We start from the raw sequence: 22,722 nt of genomic DNA, 5'->3' as shown, positions 1-22,722 counted from the left end.
AATTCCCTGATGGCGGGGCAATCTAAGCACCCCTCCTCTATCATGGCCCGCCAGGAGCTATACGAAATTTCATTATTGGCTCACCCGGCCTATGCGAAATTTCCATGTTGACTCACCCGGCCTATGCGAAACTTCTTCGTTGACTCACCCAAGCTATGTGAAATTTCATTGTTGATTTACGCAACTGCCGACACCTTGAACCAAGCCATTGCAAGCCATCTTGATTCGACGAAGCCACCTGCCTCTTCCCGATCCCGTCTTCTACCTCTAGAAACCAGCTGAACTGCCCTCAAGCTTCACCATGCCGACAATCCACCTACTTGACTACGTTGCCGGCAACGTACGGTCGCTCGTCAATGCCATCGAGAAGACGGGTTATACCGTCGCGTGGATCACCTCACCAGAACAAGTCCCCAATGCCGAGAAGCTGATCCTCCCGGGTGTGGGCCATTTCGGCCACTGCATGTCGCAACTCGACTCTGCCGGGTACCTGCCCGCCATCCGCGCTCACATCAATGCCGGCAAGCCATTCATGGGAATCTGCGTCGGCTTGCAAGCGCTGTTCGAAGGGTCGGCTGAGGACGCGTCCGTACCTGGAATGGGAATTATAAAAGGGTCGCTAGACCGATTTGACGACACATATAAATCGGTGCCACACATTGGCTGGAACAGCGCCAATACCAGTAGCAAGAGTTTATACGACCTACGACCGACGAGCAAATACTATTACGTGCACAGCTATAAATGTCCATACGTCAAGGGCGAGCTAGAGGACCAAGGCTGGACGGTCGCGACGGGGACATACGGGGGCGAAACCTTCGTTGGTGCCGTGGCGCGTAACAACATAATAGCAACACAATTTCATCCCGAAAAGAGCGGCGTCGCAGGGCTGAGAGTATTACGAGCTTTCCTGACGGGCGAGGGGTCGAAATCGCTGGGACAACAAGTGACAGGCCCCGCACCAACGGGCGGCCTCACCCGGCGTGTTATAGCCTGCCTCGACGTCCGAACGAACGACCAAGGCGATCTCGTCGTAACAAAAGGAGACCAATATGATGTACGAGAGAAGGAATCTGGCAATGCTGTTCGGAACCTGGGAAAGCCAGTCGAGCTAGCAAAGAGATACTACGAGCAAGGCGCGGATGAGGTCACCTTCCTCAACATCACGAGTTTCCGCGACTGTCCACTAGCTGACGCGCCCATGCTGGAGATTCTGCGACGCACATCCGAGACGGTCTTCGTACCACTGACAGTAGGTGGTGGGATCCGCGACACTGTCGATACGGACGGTACCAAGGTATCTGCGCTTGAGATTGCCACCATGTACTTCAAGAGCGGGGCAGACAAGGTCAGCATAGGTAGTGATGCCGTGCTGGCTGCCGAGGAATACTACGCTGTGGGCCAGAGACTATTCGGAAACACTGCCATTGAGCAGATTTCCAAGGCATACGGAAACCAGGCCGTAGTCGTCAGCGTCGACCCCAAGCGTGTATACGTACCCAAAGTTGATGCGACGCGGCATGCCACAATTAAGACGGCGTTCCCGGGACCGAAGGGGGAGGGGTTTTGCTGGTACGCGTGTACCATCAAGGGCGGGCGCGAGACGCGGGACATGGACGCAGTCGAGCTGGTGCAAGCCGTTGAAGCGATGGGGGCCGGCGAGATTCTGCTCAACTGCATAGACAAGGACGGCACCAACAGCGGCTTTGATCTCGAGCTCATCACCCAGGTGAAGAACGCTGTCAGGATACCGGTCATTGCATCGAGTGGTGCCGGCAACCCGGCCCACTTCGAGACGGTCTTCCAGAAGACCACGACGGATGCCGCAGTGGGAGCTGGCATATTCCACCGCGAGGAGTATACTGTGAAGCAGGTCAAGGACCACCTGGCCGAACAGGGACTGGAGGTAAGGCAGTTCGAGGGCGAATTATAGAAATAAAGAGAGGTCTTATTGGACCTGCAAGACCACTACACCAAAACTACCAGCCTTGGAAGGACATACGTCCACCACCCATGGTACCACACAAGTCCTGCCTGTGGGACAGACATCGTTTATTTCTATGTATATAAGGTCATCATGGCCGCTGTTCAATTCTTGCAGGACTCTCCAGAGATCATGACCTTTTCAACACAAGACCATTTGCCTTCTAATCCAACAGGTCTGCCGGCTTCGAAAACCAGATGGCTTAGATCATCCAGAAAGCCTGGAACGAGATTTCGACGCATTCATTGTCATCCCCCGTAGAATTGATCCAGGCCTCAGAACGGCTCAAAAGTGGTCGACTTGAGATGAACAGGAGTAATTCTACATCACATTATCCCAGAACAAGAGTTGATTGCTCACCATCAGGTGACACGGGTAATTTGAGAGAATCTACTCGTATTTGCGAACGAAAACTAAGAGTTCATTACCAATTTCTCATCTCGCCGATTTACATTATTTTCCCTCATTAGCGTAACCTCGAATAACAACAAACAGCATGATTGTTTTGCAATTTGGTTTCTGCAAATTCCGTGTACAAGAGACTGGTGTGCCAGGAACTCCAAGTTGACCGTGACCATAATAGAATTACCCGCAACTTGTTCGTGTTGTACAGCCCGACATTGCCCAAAGTGCGAATGTCGTCATACAGTTAGTAAGATGGATCCAGAGCGCTAGGGTCAGCACTGATCAACCTTGCGGTCTGAAATCATTTTCGCCGCAGTCAATATGTCGAACGTTCGAAAATAAAGTGCCCCTAAAAAGGTGCCGGAAACGAACCGAAAGACCGAAATACCAATGCAATGGAAACCAGGCAGTACCGAGAAAATCGTCGAATGATACAACCGCGAGAACCGGAACCCCATGACATAGAATAATTAGATCAAATGTCCATCCCCATGAACAGCCAGCGATCACTGGTGACGTCCAATTCCTTGGCCCAGTGATCGAGCGTGACAAGTTCGAATCCAACCCACTGGAGACTCTTCATCAGTGCTTTGGTGTCATCTTGTGGCATCTGCCTGTCCAAACAGATGACGGTTTGGGAACATCCAAGTGGAACGTCGGCGACTTCGATCAGCGCGATGAGTCTGCGTAATTGTGAGCATAAAGGGTTGTAGCATGTTGAGGATGAACCAAGTACGTACGCTTGCTTCAAGTCGCGACCGACGAGACCAATGTCAAAAAAGGCGAAGAGTGTTTTATCGTCACCATCTTCGGTTATGAATGCTCGGAAACTTGCACCTCCAACGTAATCCCAAAATTCCATCCATCCGATCACATCGACAGCAGATTTGAGTTGACTGTCGCTCTTGAAAGAAGACGGAGGCGTAGGATAATCATCGGGCGGTGTCATTGGTATGTAAACACCAGCCAGGCCGGAGCCATTACTGGCCATGTTCCCCTCAACCTGGAACACGGTTTTCATGGTCTCGCAAAAGAATCTCTCACATTCTTCCCTGATCTGGAGCGTTGCCCCCCCTCGGCGGCCGCGGCTAGTTGCGTTATTGGAGCTGCGCTTTTTCGGTTTCAGAGCGAGCTCGTTCGTAGAAGTGAGTGCCGCGAGAGGGGGACTTGTCGGAGGTGATGGCAGTCCTGAGATAGGAACCTCAGGAATACCACTCGGCCCCTGTAGCCACGGTAGTGCAGTAGTGCAAGCCCTTCAGCGACGCTGAAGGGTCCACGATGTAGCAGCTGGCGAGGACATTTGCCTGTTGAGAAACCGCCTCGCCGTAGTTACTACTTAAATTATTATTATTGTTTTTCATTGGCGCCATGGCTCTTGAGTAACTCCAGCGTTCAGCGTTGTTGTTATCGATGGCAGTGAAGATGATTTGGGAGTCCGTGGTCTACCGAAACTTCTGCACAGTCTGTGCTTTGGTTTGTAGCTGGTCGCGGATATCTGATGAGTTTTTCGAGGCTGAAAGTCAAGGAGGTCAACGTGGACAGCTGATGCGAAACTGATAGATTCGCAGATTGGTGCTTTCGTGCAATGATAAGTGAGGAGGTGAGACAACCGGTCAGGAGATGAGGAGAAATTAAGGAATTGATTGTTTCTGGAAACGGCCTTTTGGCTCGCACGTGCCAAGAGTGGCATGGGTCCTTCCCAACTTCCCTTGCAACTTTGACTTCTTCAGCGCCACTAATCACGTGCTTGCCCGCTAAAGTTCGTTGCATCTCCGCTTCTAACGGCTTGGCTATCCAGACAATTTCCATCTCCAGACATTTCTACCAAGAACAGAACTTTCGCTGTAATACTTGCTATGACCAATGAAATTTCACTAGCACCCTTCAGACGGTTTTCTTTGGTTTAGATGTAACTGAGACCAGAAACAAACACGCGATAGGCGTGCCTCCCTTGGTGCCGAGCTGCCGAAAAGACGGTCTACACACGCGAAGCGGAAGCCACAGCGGAGATCCCTTGGAGCATTCTGGCGTTTTCGAACGTTCATGCAACCCACATTTTTGGTCGCAACGTCTAACAGATAGCATGGATATACAAGATTTATACAATCAGTGCACCGGTTCAGTTACTCGCTCTACCAGGATGGCTGGCTTGATGTGGCTCCGGAATTCTCGGGGTTAGTCGGCGTATCGAGTAATGCCAGTTCCACCCAAGTATTCTGTACTTTGACTTTTGTACTATCTAGAGCAGGAACAAGGCACGTCCTACGATACCTCTAGTCGATTGAGAAGTATCATGGGAGTCGAGAGATGACGGTGGTTTTATCGTACCAAGTCGATCTGCTCCGACTAAACCTCTTCTTTCGTTGTCTGGGTTGCATCCAGCATCCAGTACCGGCGATAGACCGGCTTTGCGTTCGGTTGGGGCATCATCGCATGCTTCCCTATTCTGACCTTAGCTATTTTATTACAATGTCATTGCTCAAACTCGACCTCTCTATGCATGTTCATATAGTCTATAAACAATCGTTACAGTCTATCGGCGGGGCTTTTTTTTTTTTTTTTTACTTGAAGCATGTCACCGCAACATGGAGTGGCGGATGTGAGATAGAGGATACCTACCCCTCCTCCGCCTATCATGCAGGGTTCCACCCACTATAATGCTTTCGACGCTTGGATCGGGTACCGATAAAGCTAAATTGGGTGCATGGTGCGGGTTGTGGTCACTTTGACAAGTTGGACCACACCTCCATTCATTACCCATTTCAACGCTCCAGTCAACAGGCAGATGATGCGACGAACACGAGGCCGCTCCGTGATGGGCGCTCACTAATATTTAGAATCCCCCGGTCCCGGCCTGCCCTCCCAACGTGATCCATCCAATGATGTCCATCTCAAGTTAATCTGTTTCAGCAACTGCCTCTTGATACTTCGAGTTGAACCATTCCCCTCATCGGGCAATGCGGAGCTTGTTCACATGAGCAGCTTGTCCGACAAGTCCGGCTGCAAGCAACGTAGTCCATTCTTGATCTCTTGCCCGATGTCTTCTCTACTCTTCTGAATATCTTATTCACGCCACGTCTCTTCACTCATTACAAGCAACAACAACAACAATAACAGCCATGTTGGGCCTTGACAGCGGGTCGCAGGGCTCAACCCCAGCCCCAGCTCCGACGCTGCGATTCCCCGTCTACCTCCTTCCCAGCCTGAACATCCCTTTCCGCCGGCGGCAAAGCTCGACATTAAGTACGAATGGTGCGAGTCCACCGAAAGAGAGCTCTATCCCTTCTCTCAGCAGTTCGCCGACTGACTCCGTACTATCAAGTTCGCTGGGAAACCCGGAGACGCCTTCAATAATTCCTTCTAGGTTCTCCTTCTCGAGGAACAGCCGTCGCGCATCAGTCGAGCCACTTGATTTGCCAAGAATATCGCGAAGCCAGCCCGACATTCTCAGATGCTCGACCTGCTCGACCGATCTAGCCTTTTCATCGCAAATCGTGAGCAAGGGATTCACTGGGCGGCACGGACGAGCCTATCTGGTTTCGCCGCCGGAGCAGCTCACCACAGGCCGGAAGGCAGCGGATCTGATCAATATCAGGGTCGGCAAGCCCGAGACCCGCGCCCTGGTGACAGGATCACATATAGTCGCCGACATCTCATGTGCGATCTGCCATGCCAAGATAGGCTGGAAATATGTCGATGCCAAGCCAGATTTGCAGAAATACAAGGTTGGCAAGTTCATCCTCGAAACGCAACGAGTTATGGACTACAAAAGCTGGGAAGATGTTGAAATCTCCGATAGTCATGATCTGAGCATGGAGCCGCGAGATCTGGCTGCCATGGAGGGTGACGAGCCGATCCTCTTTGATTCAGATGACGAGGACGAGTGCGAAGATGTATTCAGCGGGACATGGGATCCCGAACTTGCTGCTAAAAGACGTAGCCGTAAGGTCAACACGCGAGCGAAGCAGACTGCAGCTTGAAGTAAATTTGGAGCATTCAAGGCGTACTACTCGATGGTTATGTGCTGGCATTTGGGGCGGTTGTAAGGAATCATGGTTCGCTGGAATTATGAGGCAATCTAATGCCTAGTACCCTCTGCGCTGAATTTGGTTGGGATACGAGACTTTTGGGGAGTAGCGTGCTTATTGAGCAGCTCGTAATACTGAGCTACACGGGGGTTCTCTACCGTTTTGCATGCATCAGAATATCAACGATATCCTCTCTAATCCATGTTTAACATATTATCACAACTTCTACCTCATAGGTCGTCAATTGGTCTTTTATAGCTTCTGGGTCAACTCACGCTGTCGTTTCCATCTTGATATAGGCACGGCCTCTATAGTGGAACGTTTGCTCTGACGATTCCCAGGCTAGGACTATCTTCCCAACCAACTTTCTAAGACTAACAAATACGCCCTCAAATCTAGTCTATCCGTAGCAGAGCATCACATTACTCAGTTGCAACCTTAGAAGCAGCTTCCGGTTTGCCGTTCTGGCCCGTTGATAGTTCCAATGTGACCTAAATGGAAGATGTCAGCTTCCACATCTTGAGGGAGAGATTCGTGGTTTATTACAGGGCCGTCATTGATTAATGCAACTTCCATCATGGCTTGGAACACACCGTTCTTTACTCTTTCCGGGGTATAAATACCCCGTACCTTGTTGAAGAAGTATTCGTAAAGCCTTTTTGCCTCTTCTCCACCCATTGCTCCATGAAAGTCAGGTTTATTGCCCTTTTTCGTTGAAGCTAGAAGAGTGAACTGAGAGACTAGACCCAGTATCAGACCAGTGCCCATGATATCGGGTCACGGAAGTGTTACCTACCGCAGAGCACCTCTCCACCAATATCTTGTACACTCTTCTTCCACTAGAAGATATTATTTGTCAGATATCGTTCTTACACTTGGTCATATCTCACGGTTCAACCATACTCTTCCACCAGCATCGTCATCCCAGAGTTTCATCTTCAGCACCTTGGCCGCAAGAGAATCTGCCTCCTTCTCGGTGTCACCAGGAGCGACTGCAGCAAATACCAAGACTCCCTTGCCTATGGATGAGACAACTTCCTTCTCCACAGTGACGGAAGCCGACAGTACACGCTGCAAAATCGCTGCGAGAAGGCGCATGAACACAGAAGTTTTGCCTTGGGAGAAACACAAGCACCAACCTTTCATCGTGCCTAATTTGTTTATGTCTCTTGAGACTTTTGATAGAGCAACCCAGTGCAGCAGGGTTGAATATAGTCTCGAGTGCCAAGACAAGTTGGTCTGTAAATTTCGGGTTCCAGTAGAGCTTTCAGCACCTTTCTGAAGCTGGCAAGCAGGTTTCTTCCAGTCTGCGTAGTTTCTTTCTGTTAGCCGCTGCAATCCTGAAGCACCTGGCATCAAATCTGGCTAGCAACGACAAAGCGCGTCCCTTGACGAGACGTGCATCATGTGATGTAGATCGCTTGGAGGAGGGCGTTAAAGTGTCCAAATATGCCAATGTACCTTGAGCGTCCAAAGTTAAATAGGGACGAAGAACGGTCGAACAACTCCACAGAGAAGGATCAAGCTGATTGCAGAAAAGTCTCAATACGAATGGTCGTAGGCCACTGAATGCAATTTGTTCAAAATGACTCAAAATTCGCATCTGGGGAGGGCCGCGGTTCTGGGTTGCGATGACGCCTTATCGATATGTACTTCACAGTAGAAGGTGGAACACGCCAGCCAAGCAGCCACTATCCCCAGTCGCATCAAATCCAGAGGGCAGTGTCCACTCCAAATAGCTCCCTGAACGCCTGGCCTTCTACAACTTCAGTCTTCTTGCCTGCAGCTCATGCACCTCTAAATCAACGACCACGCAACAAATAACAGCTGTGTCTGGGAGCATATTTGGTTTCGCTCTTCGGTTGTTTGGAGAGCAAACGAATGCGCGCAGCCCCCAGGCCGTAAAGGTACAAACGGAGTAGGCGCGACCGACCCGAACAGCTTCACATCTAGATCTCTGCAACCGAACCTCGTTCGACCTCGCCCGCTAGGCACACAGATCGAGCCCTACAAAACGAGCGCCCATACTAGGCAATCGTCTACATTGAGCGCCGCGCACCATCAGTTCCGCACCGTCAGACACCAATACAGATCCCACCAATATTCACAATGGCGGCAAGGAAGCTGCAACAAGAAGTAGATAAATGCTTCAAAAAGGTCGGCGAAGGGGTCGCCGAGTTCGAGGCCATTTACGAAAAGATTGAGCAATCGAATAACCCCGCACAGAAGGAGAAGCTCGAGGACAATCTTAAGCGGGAGATCAAGAAACTACAGCGACTACGTGATCAGATCAAGACATGGGCCGCGAGCAATGATATCAAGGACAAAGCTCCGTTACTGGAGCATCGTAAGCTGATCGAAACGGTTTGTTTTCCTTACTGCTGGCATCAAGCGATGAAGTACAGAGCATGGAACTTGGCGGCTTACCCTGTTGTAGCAAATGGAGCGGTTCAAGGCTGTGGAGAAAGCGATGAAGACGAAAGCCTATTCAAAAGAAGGCTTATCAGCCCAAGCCAAACTCGATCCGAAAGAACAGGCGAAGGTGGAAGCTAGCGACTTCTTGGCTACCATGGTCGACGAACTGGAGCAGCAAATCGAAACCCTGGAGGCGGAGAACGAGCTGATACAAGCCACCATGAAGAAGGGCAAGAACCAAAGCACCAAGGCAGACCGCATCGCAGCCATCGAGCACATAATCGAGCGGCATAAATGGCATCAAGCAAAAATGGAACTCATCCGGCGGTCACTGGAAAACGGCGGCGTTGAGGCGGAACAAGTGACGGATCTGGAGGAAAGCATACGATATTACGTATCGGATGGTATGAATGACGACTTCATGGAAGACGAAGAGCTTTACGACGACCTTGACCTGCAAGAGGAGGAAGATGCTTTCGGCATGGCCCTGGACAACGACCGGGTTTCGTCGCAGGACACACAATCGATACAAGAAGACGTCCCGGAAGTCGAGTCGAGACCGGCTAGTTTGCCGAGCAAATCATCACGGAGTGCCGCCGACGCGATAGCATCAGCAGGTCGGCGCCCCTCTACCCAGCTCAGGTCTCCGTTACCAACGCTGGCAACATTGCATCATCCCATGGCGAGTACCGCTAATGGTAGTGCCGCAAATGCTGGCATGAAGCCGGCCTCGTTGCCCACAAGACCAGCGGGAGAGGGCTTGAAGTATGCTTCAGCCGCCGCTGCGGCCGCAGCAAGTGACAAGAATGGGCTTGGGATATCTCCACTCCCGCCGCCTCCTGGCGCCCTGCCGATAACGTCGTCTACTGGGATCTCGCCACTGCCCGTTTCCCAAGCTTCCAAAACGAGTTCCACGAGCTCGCCGAGTACTGCGTCCATACAACCCGCGCCATCAGAACCGAGCGTGCCTGCCCCTATCTGTACGCCTGCGCCACCAACGGCGAAGGTGGATAAGGCAGTCTCAAAAGCATCCGGTAAAGCACCTGCCGTGATCGAGGCCGCCGAGCCATCAAAAGGTAAGTCCCATATGCTGCCGCCTTGCGCCAAACATTTGCTGACCATTCCTGCAGCACCGCAAACAAATGGTGTAACGAACGGCGTCAAGCCTGTCGAAGAGAAGAAGGAAGAAGAGTCCATCTATCATCTGCCTGCTTCTTTGCAAGATCTGGTCGAGTCCTTTGAAGTTACGAAGAAACGGTCGCTTCCGGTAACTACGCCGTCGTGTCTGAGGATGATGCATGCTTCTCAAGCAAACATGCCAGAGCTGATCGATGCGGAGGCTCCCCGAAAGTATCGACCGGAGATCCCATATCCTTCTGCTTCAGCGTATCCCCAAGAACCGTTGGCCATCTTTGACGACCCACGACTCTACTCGCGCATTGACCCAGATACTCTGTTCTATGTATTTTACTACAAGCAAGGAACGTACCAGCAGTACCTGGCAGCGAAGGCGCTGAAGGACCAAAGTTGGCGATTCCATAAGCAGTATCAAACGTGGTTCCAGCGTCACGAAGAGCCCAAAAACATTACGGAGGAATTCGAACAGGGCACATATCGATTCTTTGACTACGAGTCCACGTGGTTTGTATCCCTTTCTTCTTTTCATTTCAGTTCATTTCCCACCAACATCTTCAATACTCCTTATGTGCAAGTGCCGAATACCGCATCCCTTTCAACCCGCCCCCCTTCCCCACCGCCCGTCATGCTCTTATTGCACTTTTCATGGTACATTTTCTGACTGACAAATGCAGGATGAACCGTCGGAAGGCAGATTTCAAGTTCGCGTACCGTTTCCTCGAGGACGACGTATAGAGACTGACTGGCCTGCAATGAGATGAAGCCGGTATGCCACGCAACACGAAATTCATGTTCGCGGCATTTTCGACCTCCTTGCTGCTTCGTCGCCTCAAAGAGAAAAGGGGAATTGTGGTTCCTCTTCCCCACCCTCTACACCAACGTCACAAAATGAGCATCAGATTCATGTCAACACAATCAATGTTTTCCGGTTTATTGGAGGGAACATGGACGGTTGACCGGCTGGTCAGGCGTATGGTCACACTGTCGTACATAATAGCTGTAACAATTCGAGAGCTTACTCGCTTTTCATCACAATCTGAAATGATCTGGCCACGTGATCGAGATTTTATTGACTTGGCTTCCGTAGGACAAAATGGGGCATTAAATGGGATAGCCTGCGAATTTCCAAGCTTTTTGTGAAGTGATGTTAGTCCAACTAGACATGGCCAGGGTACTTCAACTTCAAAACCAGCAGCGCATTTTTTACGATACATTATAAATCAGCTCCACAGGTTGGTTTTTCTTTCCACTCATACGACCACACACTGTAGATGGCCCGAGAGTCCGTCCGGTCTCCCATAGACAAGATGGAAATTTGGAGCAAGCGTGGAACGAACTTGAGTCTCTTGCAGCGACGCCATCGACCACAATTAACAAGAAGGTATGATCCCAAGCCAAGGTTAATATTGGCGTTAGGTGATATATAGTGAGCGGCTGTGGTCTTTTCAGCGTCTCCATGATCCGAGTAGTCTGCTTCCCCAAAGCCTGCCAAAAGCCAGTCAATAAATTCATAACTGCCTAAGAAGCAAGCCATCCTAGTAACAGAGAATCAAAAATATTCTAAAGGGTAGAGCTTTGGTTCCACGGCATCACCATTCCTGATGTCATGGCTCTATAAATAGTATTCAGTCGTGCTTATCGAGCTGCCATCGAGACAGGTTGGGTCGATTCTGGCATAAAGACAACCCCAACACAGCGGAATCGACGTGATACAGGAGGCCGAGTGTACATTCTTGGTTGCTTAGATATATTTGATGGAGCCGGCACAAAATGTAGCTGCACGTTTTCATGACATGGTGATCCTTTCGATACAAATGCTTTGCGAGTATCGTGCTTTGATCCCTAACCAAGAATCGCCCAACCCTTTAGAAGTCAGGCCCGATAGAGACCTATGTATCTCCTTGGGATAAAGTGTTGCCTGACATCTGTCTGTGATCGATATGTCTTGGTTCTTGCACAGGTCGTTGGGTGAGGTCTATATTCAGGCCTTGGTATTTCAGCTCAGCAAGAAGCGGTCAAGTCAGGACTTCTCCGAGTTTTTGTCCTCAAAATTGAGCTGGGTAGTATTTTGGCGAAGGTATCTGCAGAGGAACCCAGGAAGGGAATGATGTATGAATTTGACCCAATGATCGACTCCTATTTCTAATAAGCCTTTGCATCTACCCTTTACCTAGACTACTGCAGGACGTATTCTCTCCTTATACATGCCCAAACTGGGCCTTTCTTGTCGAAGGAGTCGAACAAGAAAAATTACCCTATAAGGGACACATCTTTCTGAGATGGACTCCCCAGTGCTTCAGGTGTGTCAAAACCACGCAGCTCCGGTGACCTTTGAGCTTCTGACAGAAGCATGCCGATCATGCGCATAACTAGGCCCAAAAGGTGTACGCAAATTTGCGGTATGTGTCATCCATTGAGTCTAGAATCAGTCGGAATCCTCGGGCTCCTTTGGTGTTTAAGCTGTGAAATTTTCAAGTAGTTTGATTCAATCCTCATTCACTAGTCCCGTCTTTATTGCCAAATCTTCAAAAGAAATGCCTGGAACGGACATGTTTACGCTGACCCGCCCAATCGGTAAGGAGTTCCTTTTTGAGCAAGTGATTACAAACATATTTCATCAGAGTTGACTTGCTCGAACCAGACTTCCCAGTCACATAGAAGGCGCCTGATCCCCCTCGAAGCCAGTCTCTCAATTTCGATTTGGGATGTAAAACTTGTGATATAGTTTCTCCGTCAGGATTAAAGGACCCAGTCGAGCGTCTCTGCTGCTGCTTGTGCAATATCGTTGAAGTGCTCGCGTACCCCAGGGAAGTTGAGGTTTCTGGTTATCATATGCTAGTTCACTAAAGACGTCACTTTCTCAGTGGGCTCCACGGCTTTCCGGATACGCTCTGAGAGATAATCTTTGTGTCCGGCGCGACTAGCCGTCTGGAGCTTCTGATCTACAGCTTTCAGGCGCTGTAAAATCTCCGTCTGATGAATATGGGCCTTCTGAAGCTGACCACACATGAAAACAACCTTACGACTAACATGGATAGATAGACTTGTGGCAAATCCCATGATTGGACCAGGGATGAGCTTACTGGTTAGCCGTGGCCAGGAGGGTATGAAGAACCCCACTGCGGACTTCGAGCTCATAATTCCCGCGCTTGACCTCACCTTTATCCGGTGGGCGATTTATAGAACTCCTTGAGATTGCGGGCACATTGGACAGCGCGTTCAATCAGGTCTAATACATTATAAGTTAAAGCAAGAGCTGATAGTGGATACATCGTAAAAATATAGATCAGATTGCCTCGATATTCCGAGGTCATGCTAATATTTGACTTATTTGGATGTTGGTTGAGGACGAGGTTGAGTGGAGCCACTCAGCCGCTTCGACTGCACTTGAGCAACTTTAACAGATGCCTCTTATTAGACAGGCACAACGGAGCGGCCATCTCCATTGCGGTGATAGGCTCTGTTAGCAACCATCCATAATTGAAAAAGACTGGTGGAATGGTACCCAGCATCACGACCCACTACCTTTAAATAGACGACCAGATTCCGTCAATATTGCCAGAGAGGTTACAGTTATATTATTCAGATTTCACTATTCATAGCATAACCTTCTTACAGACAGCCATGGAGTACATGAATGGGGATGTCTCCACAGTCATCGTATTGTGACAGTTAGCCATTGCCGTTTCATGGATACCTACTGAACCATGTCCATATTTGTCCAACCCCCGTTCTCGGAAACTTGAAAATAAAAAGAGGGAAAAAGAGGAGATGCGTATGCATATTTTGGACCCGTTTTGCAGTCACATTCGCTATATTTGATTAAAACGTTTCAATGTCTAAATAGTGTCATATGAACGATAATCTACCATGCCAGTATCTCTTACGAATCACATTCGTGTAGTGCCAAATCATTAGACATCTTTCCTACAAATATTTCAGCACAGAACCGAAAACTAATGCTGTGTTCACTAATATCATAACAAAATCAACAGGACTTCGAAACCATACCCTCGGAGCAGAAATCTATAAATCAAGGACCCACCCATAATATAGGCATGATATTGCTTCAACTTATGCTACAAATCGAAAAGGTTTTATAGGTACTTGGGTAGTCTAGCCGAATAGTCCCATCTCTACTCTCTTGTTGTATAAGTGACATTGTATACAAAGTACCATACTGATACGAATGAGATGCCTTAGCATACATTCGAAATTAAGATTACGGACCCAGGTATTGCACTAGAGCATCGCATTATATTATACTACTCCACTCTATATGTGCTATTTACTATCTAGAAACTATCCGCTGAACAGGTCTGTCATCTACGTGGACACCATGTCGTATTCAAGTTAGATTCGCCGATCTATATATAACCCTGTGGCTCAGTACAATAAGACAAGTTGTGAATGTCCGAGTCTCACAACCTACAATCAGACAGCGAAAGAGAGCGCCAACAGTTTAATTTGGAATTTAACTCGATATGCCAGATGGTCATTTCGTATATCTCCCGTAGTCCACGGGGCTGTCCAATGGAGATGGTCCCGAATGTAACATTCTCGGGCGTCGCTTGCACCATCACCTGCAGGGAAGATGCGACGACAGTGAACGTTGCGTCTAGGTCCTATCCACTTGTTCTTATGGCAAGGGTGCAGCGGTGGTAGATTGATACGAGTGACTGAGTGTGTGATGAAGAGTTTCTGGCCCGCGGGTCAATGTGGTGAGTTTGTCTCATTGCGAATAGTCAATCAACTAGGTTACATACTGGTAACTGTCAAGGCAATTCTCGAATTTATCCAAAATGGAGCTTCTCGAGCTCCCACTTATGCCAGCAAACAATGCTGCGATCACAGTCGTGAATCTCGTGAGAGGTCATGGAGACACAATTTAGCCATGCACGCACTGCCCTAGGGGTAATTACAAATAGTATTGTACTGGATATGTCACAGCATCTACCGGCTCTACTTCCACCCGCTAGCCAGGTTTCCCGGCCCAAAGCTAGCAGCCATATCGCACGTGATTAGGCTAATTCGATACATACATCCAACGACTTCACATGTAGCTTACAGAAACCAGGCGTGGCCCTCAACCTAAGTCACAGAAGACTGCCTCGCACTTTTAATCGAGTACTACCTACGGCCACATCATCCGGGTGTCCTCCGAAGAGCTTTAATTTGCCATCGTCGAGTTCTACCGCGAGATATTCCCCTACTCAGTTCAAAGATTTAGACCACATCTTTATCAAGACGGCCTCGCAGTACGGCACCCGCAAGCCCCACCTCCAGAGCAAGAGAGATGTTGTAAAGCACCCGTAGGAGGTGGGCCCCAGAGTTCAGCACCAAGGCGTTACGCAGGCAGGAGATTATCATGCAGGAGTATATCGTCCATTCAGGGCGGACGTAGACACTACTGCTTTAAACACTTATTCGAGGGCACCGATAAGGAGCTGGTCTACCAAACGATATCGGAACTCACCTTCCACATGGTTTCAGCTCAAAGACGATTAGAAACACTCTTATCATCACATATTACCCTCTGACGACAAACCAGGGCTGCATGGAGAAGCTAGTGAAGGAAGTGCGTTCCAGATTTTCATTGGCTGACGAGATAGCTGGCGACGCCACAGCACAACGAGAATATTTGAACGCAGCCATTGTGGAAGTACTTCGAATGTTCCTTCCCACTATCGGTACGGGTGCCGAGATAAGCGGCATCTTTGTGCCGTGTGGGCTCACTGTGGGAACGCATATACTATGTATGGACGACGGCCCATAATCTAAAGTTCTGGCATGAGCCATGGATAGGGGAAGGGTTCGGGGACAACAAGGAAGCCTCGCAGGTGTGTCTACTGGGCCCCAGAGGCTGTCTTGGCATCAACCTTGAAGATCTGGAAATGCGCATAATTCTGGCCAAGATGGTTTCCACATACGACTGGGAGTTGGTAAGCAGAGATATCGACCACTTCCAGGACAGCAAGGGCCGGTCGCTTTGGAAACTCCCGGGTATTCAAACTGCCTTCCATTCTCGTAGATAGGCTTCTGATCTTTCGTCTGGATGGTCGTTATGTAAGCGACCGCATCTTGGTCCCTGACCGATGTCAGAGTCCCAGCTTGGCGGGATGACCCGAGGTTGACTCGTGTAGAATCGTGCTTTGCATGGTGTACCCTGCTAGTGAGCTGACTATCATTATAGAGTTGAAGCTATCGACGCTGCTGGATCGATGGACTAGGCTAAAGCCAGACTCGATGGGATGTTTCCAGATGACTGACCTTGGGAGAGCAGGCCGAACTCCGATAGGCTTATTCAACTAGAGTTTGGAGATGGCAACCCCAAAGCTGGGGTTCCGGCCAGTGAGGTTGCTGGCTCCAGAGTGACTGCATGCGGCCATCTGCCGTGTGAACTTGCAACCATCTTTTGATGCAGTATCATCTCAGAAATGAAGCAACCGCTGAGGGGAAGCAGGAAGCCAACAGGTTTGGACTGGCGTAATCGGAGGCACGTCTGGTAAGAATCCAATTCGATAGCCTCAAGCTTGTCTTCTGTGATGCTGTGCGACTCTGTTGTATCACGGGTGGGAATCGACATTCAAATCCTGAAAGTTGAAGGGTCTGGACTGTGAAGGCGTCGCTGGAATGGGATTGCGTAGCTTGGTAAGCTTTTACGTCACCGTCCTTGACGTACAATGTGAAGCTCTAATATTGCCAGAAGCAACTACGAATAAGTGCGTTACCAAAGACGAGGATTGCTAGGGCGGGGTGTGACTTCCACCAGTGAGGTGAGCCGGCGACAGGGCGGGTCCAGTGTTCCCAGCCGCGTGAGCTATCGAGATTGCATTGAGAAAATCGTTTCCCGGTTGGAGTGGGAGCATGTAGCTATGGGGATTTGGGGGCCGCACGATACCCTAAGCTCAGGTGTGTCGTGTCACTGAGTTTGACAGATATCGGCTGGCATCAAACTAGACGGTCTAGCGGGGGACTGATGCGGCACCACAGCGGGAACAAGCAGACGAGCAGAAGCTTGGGATTGTGTACCTACCCAAGCCTGCCAAGTGGATGCTATCAGCTAGCCGAAAAGCATGGATGGTGATGGTGTTTGGGCTCCCAAAATCTCCAAGTTGTCGGTTTGATAGAGGTAGTTTCTGTATCCATGGTGACAATGCTTAACAAAGGGCAATAAGAGGATGGAAACGGATGTCCGAAACAGCAAGAAATACCCTATTCCCTGGCAGCTAATTCGAAGGAGCAAAGGGCAATTATTGATATGCTTGGTCGGTTAGAACAATCAAAACAAGTATGCGAGTCGTATTTACCCAGCTAGCATCGCTATGGTACATCATTAATGCCACTCTTTAACCTGCATGGCGCATGCGGAAACTTGAGTGCTTGAGCCATCGTCGAACGAGCAACAAGAGTCATCACCAGTTGTCCCCACCGACGGCATGATAAACGAAGCCCTTATTCCTGCAGAGAGATTTCACATGGTTAAAGCTGTAAATTAATTGCATGAATGTTTGAAAAGCCTGACAACTACTAACATACATGCACTTGGCCCCTTCCCTACCACTATTTTTTAAGCTTCCTGAAAGCGCCAGGTTGCTCAAGTTGGGAATGTTTGAAAGTTAACTTGGATTAGTTTTGACAACTCTTTGCCCGACTCCAAATTCCACACATTCAATCAATCAAAGAACCAATCGATTCTCGCGTCGTTGGGGTCATTTGATAGAGCGGTACATCCCATCCACAATCCCCACCTTTACGTAGCACTGGAGCAGCTGTCCCAGAAATTCCCTTGCACACTGGAGACACAGCCTGTCACAGCGTAGTACAGCGTGGCCCGTCTTCCGTCGTCACTCCACCACCTGCCCTGCACTGTCCTGCCGTCATCCCACTTTCGCTCTCTGAACGTCTTTCTTTATTTTCTGCCCCCCTCCTCCAACCCGACGATACTTCACGTCACCCCCCTAATAAAAAGCGAGCGACGAAACAAGTCTTGACCACCACAACGTCCACTTCGTTGGAGACACAAAGACCACACACACACAAATTCGCCCACGGCGAATCTGCGTAGCCAAAATGAGTCAACTCATGAAGAACAAGTTTGAGAAGGTGTGTAGTTGTTAACCCCGTTCCCTTCACCCCCACATTGGCACTGGGTTCGCTCGTTGGTTGCCCAACTTGCACTTTGGGATGGCACGGGATGGGATACCGCAAGCAGAGCAACGCCATCCAACAGCAGCGGCAGCACATCGTGTTATGATCCAGACCTTTGACCCAGCTCGATCGGCCTTGCTGTCGTTGTCTCTCTACCCCTCCTACCCATCCACCTGCGATCTCCATCTTGAACCTTGGGCCATACCACGGCCATGGCAACAGCAACAGCAACAGCAGCAAAAGTAGTAGTAGTAGTAGTAGCTAACCCTTACTCTCCACCCCCGCAGGCTCTGAATGAAGACCAGCTCAAGAAGCTGTACGGCGACAAGGCACCACTGAAGCAATTCCACGACAAGCGGCTCAAGACGCGCACCTACTTCGACAGCGGCGACTACGCTCTGGCCAAGGCGGGCAAGGGTGACGGAGTTGATGCCGGCGCCGTCGGCTCCCAGCACCCGGTCCCCGAGGACATACCCCACCTCAACTCGCCCAGCAACAGTCACGTCCCGGGCAGCAACGTGCCCGGCGCCAACAACAGTCAGCAGCAGCTGCCGCAGCACCATTCGAGCATGATCCAGCAGGCCGGCAGCCCCGTCAAAGAGAGCAGCTTCCTCCACCGCGAGACGAGCGCTGATGATGCCGAGGAGAAGAAACAGGCTGCTGAGGGAGGCGCCGGTGGGGCAGCCCAGGGGATCCCTATTCGGAAATGAGGCATGGGTGGAAGGGAAGAAGGAACTAGTGAAGATGACGTGAGTACAGATTGACGGAACGGTTTAATGGAGAAAAGCCGGCCTACGGGGATATGGACAGAGGGACTTCACCTACGTAATGGCGGTACACGGGAACAGGCCGTCTTATCTACAGACACCATGTGGCCTCCCTGAACCAGTCGCTTCTGGAGTTTATTGTTTGTGTATGTCTGATGTAACGCAAGTCATTGGAGGGGGCGATTGCAGATGATGCCGAGGGGCAGTCAATTGGTGGGTGCCCTTTTTCACGATGACTTACGAAGGGAAATAGTTTTCACGGCGTTGAGGAGGAAATTTTGGGAGGTCCAGCACCGTACAGGGACTTTATTTGATTCAGGACAGGTAGTCAATCATGGTGTCCTTCCTATCGACTTTCAAATGGGGTTCGTTCCAGTCAACTATCTTTATCGTACAGATTTGTTGCTACCGGATAAGGCATGGCTAGAGCAAGGAGACCATGATGACCACAGGTTCAGCACAGTCAGATTAGGCCGTAAAACAGAGTACTCTCACAATTTCGGAGGAAAGCCCAGAAAAGAATAAAATACGTTCAACTGCATGTGCGAACAAATAACACTTGGGTTGGTATCTCGAGGTAATTTTCGTTCATCATGCCCTTGTTTCGTCTATGTGCCATTGCTCACGAATCTGGATATCATATCCCAGCTGAACCTATCAACTCTATAAATGACCTATCCTAGCCCCCAGACCTGGTTGTTTATATGTCCAACGCCTTAACTGCCATTGCCTTGGCGCCTTCAAACGTCTTGTTCCCACCAATAAACCCAGCAGCATGGACGAATACGCCTCCAGGAATGCCCGTGATCTCGTCCAACTTGTCATCTCTAGCTCCTCTCCACGCTTCCGGCAGCGCCTTCCTGCTCTCAAAGGAGTCCATGGTCACAGGCACAGCCTGTATCCTCCACTTGGCGTCCGGTACCGGCTTCTCGGCGTACAGCACGTACAGCACCTTCTTTCCCGTGCCGTCGGCCTCCTCGAGGTTGTACATGTGGTCCTTCCACGGCACACTCTGGCCCTCGAGCACCATGATGCGGCCCTCGGGGTCATACTCGGTCCGCTTCTCATACGCCGCCTTGACGATATCCCGCGCCGGTAACCACGCCCTCGAGTAGTACTCCAGATCCCTGCTGAACTCCTCACCGATACGCTGACTCGCAGTCAAAAACTTCTCGTCCTCCGCGGCCTGCGCCTCTTTAGGGTCGCTGGGAACAGGGTCGTTCCAGTTGGGGTTCAACCGGCCAACCATGGCACCTAAATTGAACCCTCCCTCGCTGAACCGCTTCTCCAGCGACGCGGCCGCGATGCCCTTCGGGTCATACGCCGAGATGCCATTATCGTGCGCGTCGAGCGCCTCGACAAAGCTCTCGTAGATCTTGTTCCACAGCAGTCCCACATCCTCGCTGTCCTCGGGCTTGCTTAGCTGCTGCGCAATGATGGCCTTGCCGAAGTGCATGTAAACGAGCCCCGCGCTGCTCAGCTTGGTCGGCCGGCCGGGAAACGTGGTGCTGAATGTGCGTTGATGGTGGTCGTACCGGTTGGCCGAGGCGTCGTACTCTCCGCCTACATCGACGACGGTGTGGCAGGTTTGCAAGAGCGCTGGGTCGCGTGTGCGAACAAGAGAGGAGCCGGCATACGTGGGAAGCAGGCGCAGCATGTAGACGGCTAGGGCCTCATCGGCATGGAAGTGGCCGTTGTGGGTGCCAATGGTGACGCCCGTTGTCTTGAGGCGTTTTGCTGCGCTTTCGGCCATTTTTGCGATCAGGGACATGCAATGGGATGTAGTTTATGCGAATGTGTTTTAGATTGATTCGATTTGTCTGGTCAATTGTGGTATGGGGGATCTGGAATCTGTTCTGGTGATTGTGAATTTGCTTGCTCTGAGTGGTGTTACCCGGCAGTCTAGTGGATCAGTGCAGCGGGGGATTTGGGGCTTTCCAAACTTCGAAGTTCAAGCTGCCCCCAGCTAAGGGGGTGAGAAAAGGGCATCTGAAGCAAGGCTGGCGTGCAGATAACATTTGCCTGCAGCTGCTCAAATCTAGATATCACCACACCGAGCAAGGGGGCGTGTTTTTGGAGACGGAAACGCGACAACCTGGACGCCAAAAAGGACGATGCTTTGGCACAGGTCAGAGCCCAGTGGTGTGAACAATGGAATGATACGCTTCCTGGATTTGGGGGCCACCCAAATACCATCGTGTCATCCCTTGTTCCTACCTTTCATCCGCAATCAAGTTTGCCCACTCTCCACAGACGCTTGTCGAAGACGGCAGAGCAATTGATGCATCTTTTCCAAACTTTGACATCATGCATCATTGATTTTGATTTTATTTTCCATTCTAACTGAAGAGTCCTCCAATATCGCGACTTTGGGAAGCGCCGACCATCGCCGATTGTCAAGCAGCCATGGATGACCGGACAATCAAGGCAGAGCCTGGCGTCCGCGAGGATGTCTCCATGACCAATACGAAGCCTTCGTACAAGTCATGGAAGAAGAAGTATCGAAAGATGCGCCTTCACTTCGACATGCGAATGCAACAGAGCGAGGAACTTCATCGCCTAGAACAAAAGGCCATGCGTACCATGAAGCGTCTAGCTGTCGAAAATGAGTGAGCAAATGCCTTTGACCCGTCGCGCTGTCGGCCAGCATCATGCTAATGGGGACTTAGTCGCTTGATGGACTTGCTCTTGGACATCAACGAGTCGCCCCAGATCCCCCTCGAGCGTCGCATCGATTTGAGCCTCGACGATGAAGAGGATGAGGATGTGGAGGCGAAGGACCCTGCACAGCAACCCACCAAGTCGCTGCGACATCTGATTGAAGAAGTCCGTCACAGAGACTTTGAAGCCACGGCTGAGCACTTGCCTGAAATCCTGGAGCAGATCCAACCGAAGGACCCCGAGCTGTACCCTACATCATTCCTTACTGCCGAAGATGTCGACAATTATCTCGCCGATATTGACATGCGAATCGGTCTCAAGACCAAACCCACGATTGCAAAACCAGAACAGACCACCCCCAATACGTCGGCCGCCAACTTTGCTCTGCACAACCCTACTAGTGTCTACAACTGGCTTCGCAAACATGCACCTAAGACGTTCCTCCAGGATATGGAGAAGGATAAAGAGAAGGACAACGATCACGGCGAGAAGGGCGAAGGCGGCGGGAGACGGAAGATGGCCGGTACGCGCGGCACCAAGCGACAATCCGCTGCAACCCGTAAGGAAGTGGCGGCGGCGGCGGCGGTGGCAGCGGCTGCTGAGCCCATGGAGTGGGATGAGGAAGCGGCTTTTGACGTGTCTGCTACGGGGACTGTCAGAGGCAAGAGGAAGAGAGACGACGATGGCGGGTATCGTCCAAAGGGCGGAGCTAGTCGGGCTGCGAAGAAGCGCAAGAGCGAGCCACGTGCTCGCAAGTCAACATCTTAGGAAGATGGCATTCGCAGCAGAAGAAGCACATGAGTGGAATGTGACGAGAATACGAGGGACACCGAGCACTAGCCGGCCTGGACTACTCTAACAAGGTGCATGGAGACCCTCCCGTCTGCCGTACGACTATTTTAATCAAGCTGATGGGTACAGAAGCTGTGTATTCTAAATTTGGGCTGGGAGCGATAATAGATAGATGGTCTTACCCCAGAAGGGGTAGCATTGGCACGAGGACATCGACATAGATGAACATATTACATAACGTTGAAGGACGCTTAATGCGAGTGTTACATCTGGTTCGCGAATGCACTATAGTCAAATGCATCACGGATGATTTTCCATGCCACCAGGATTCGCCCATTTCTTTTCGTCATAAACAAAGCCTTCCGAGATCTTGCATGCCTAC

At 50.5% G+C, this 22,722-nt stretch overlaps 8 protein-coding genes across 8 annotated transcripts; 5 read left to right on the top strand and 3 right to left on the bottom strand.

Moving 5' to 3' along the window:
- Positions 1 to 40: 40 nt before the first annotated feature.
- BCR38DRAFT_431372 (imidazole glycerol phosphate synthase hisHF) lies at positions 41 to 2,043 on the top strand. Its single transcript, XM_040860098.1, has one exon. It carries the CDS (start codon positions 302 to 304, stop codon positions 1,931 to 1,933), a length of 1,632 nt encoding a protein of 543 aa, XP_040716085.1. The 5' UTR covers positions 41 to 301; the 3' UTR covers positions 1,934 to 2,043.
- An 821-nt stretch (positions 2,044 to 2,864) lies between these two features.
- Positions 2,865 to 3,759, bottom strand: BCR38DRAFT_457224 (ornithine decarboxylase antizyme; the record flags this gene model as incomplete). Its single annotated transcript, XM_040862014.1, has 3 exons — positions 2,865 to 3,072; positions 3,130 to 3,590; positions 3,622 to 3,759. 3 exons carry the CDS (start codon positions 3,757 to 3,759, stop codon positions 2,865 to 2,867), a joined length of 807 nt encoding a protein of 268 aa, XP_040716084.1.
- Positions 3,760 to 5,508: 1,749 nt separating this feature from the next.
- On the top strand, positions 5,509 to 6,369 carry BCR38DRAFT_457223 (yippee zinc-binding/DNA-binding /Mis18, centromere assembly-domain-containing protein; the record flags this gene model as incomplete). Its single annotated transcript, XM_040862013.1, has 1 exon — positions 5,509 to 6,369. The coding sequence occupies one exon, from the start codon at positions 5,509 to 5,511 to the stop codon at positions 6,367 to 6,369; it is 861 nt and encodes a 286-aa protein (XP_040716083.1).
- A 470-nt stretch (positions 6,370 to 6,839) lies between these two features.
- On the bottom strand, positions 6,840 to 7,563 carry BCR38DRAFT_457222 (D-Tyr tRNAtyr deacylase-like domain-containing protein; the record flags this gene model as incomplete). The annotated part of the gene is made up of 5 exons (XM_040862012.1): positions 6,840 to 6,908; positions 6,964 to 7,157; positions 7,214 to 7,256; positions 7,321 to 7,499; positions 7,557 to 7,563. 5 exons carry the CDS (start codon positions 7,561 to 7,563, stop codon positions 6,840 to 6,842), a joined length of 492 nt encoding a protein of 163 aa, XP_040716082.1.
- A 574-nt stretch (positions 7,564 to 8,137) lies between these two features.
- Positions 8,138 to 11,034, top strand: BCR38DRAFT_431361 (Not1 N-terminal domain, CCR4-Not complex component-domain-containing protein). Its single transcript, XM_040860097.1, has 4 exons — positions 8,138 to 8,781; positions 8,855 to 9,908; positions 9,963 to 10,473; positions 10,644 to 11,034. Exons 1-4 carry the CDS (start codon positions 8,527 to 8,529, stop codon positions 10,702 to 10,704), a joined length of 1,881 nt encoding a protein of 626 aa, XP_040716081.1. The 5' UTR covers positions 8,138 to 8,526; the 3' UTR covers positions 10,705 to 11,034.
- Positions 11,035 to 18,416: 7,382 nt separating this feature from the next.
- Positions 18,417 to 18,767, top strand: BCR38DRAFT_322004 (uncharacterized protein; the record flags this gene model as incomplete). Its single annotated transcript, XM_040854776.1, has 1 exon — positions 18,417 to 18,767. A coding segment is annotated over one exon (351 nt), but the record flags the coding sequence as incomplete, so codon positions are not given.
- An 820-nt stretch (positions 18,768 to 19,587) lies between these two features.
- Positions 19,588 to 20,640, bottom strand: BCR38DRAFT_408683 (putative UPF0160 protein C27H6.8; the record flags this gene model as incomplete). Its single annotated transcript, XM_040858292.1, has 1 exon — positions 19,588 to 20,640. One exon carries the CDS (start codon positions 20,638 to 20,640, stop codon positions 19,588 to 19,590), a length of 1,053 nt encoding a protein of 350 aa, XP_040716079.1.
- A 653-nt stretch (positions 20,641 to 21,293) lies between these two features.
- Positions 21,294 to 22,316, top strand: BCR38DRAFT_342307 (IEC3 subunit of the Ino80 complex, chromatin re-modelling-domain-containing protein; the record flags this gene model as incomplete). The annotated part of the gene is made up of 2 exons (XM_040855932.1): positions 21,294 to 21,496; positions 21,557 to 22,316. The coding sequence occupies 2 exons, from the start codon at positions 21,294 to 21,296 to the stop codon at positions 22,314 to 22,316; spliced, it is 963 nt and encodes a 320-aa protein (XP_040716078.1).
- Positions 22,317 to 22,722: the final 406 nt, after the last annotated feature.

This window comes from Pseudomassariella vexata, assembly GCF_002105095.1.
Source record: "Pseudomassariella vexata strain CBS 129021 chromosome Unknown BCR38scaffold_6, whole genome shotgun sequence".
Taxonomy (NCBI): domain Eukaryota; kingdom Fungi; phylum Ascomycota; class Sordariomycetes; order Amphisphaeriales; family Pseudomassariaceae; genus Pseudomassariella; species Pseudomassariella vexata.
The sequence above is the reverse complement of the archived record's forward strand: the minus strand, read 5'-3'. Positions and strand labels throughout refer to the sequence as shown.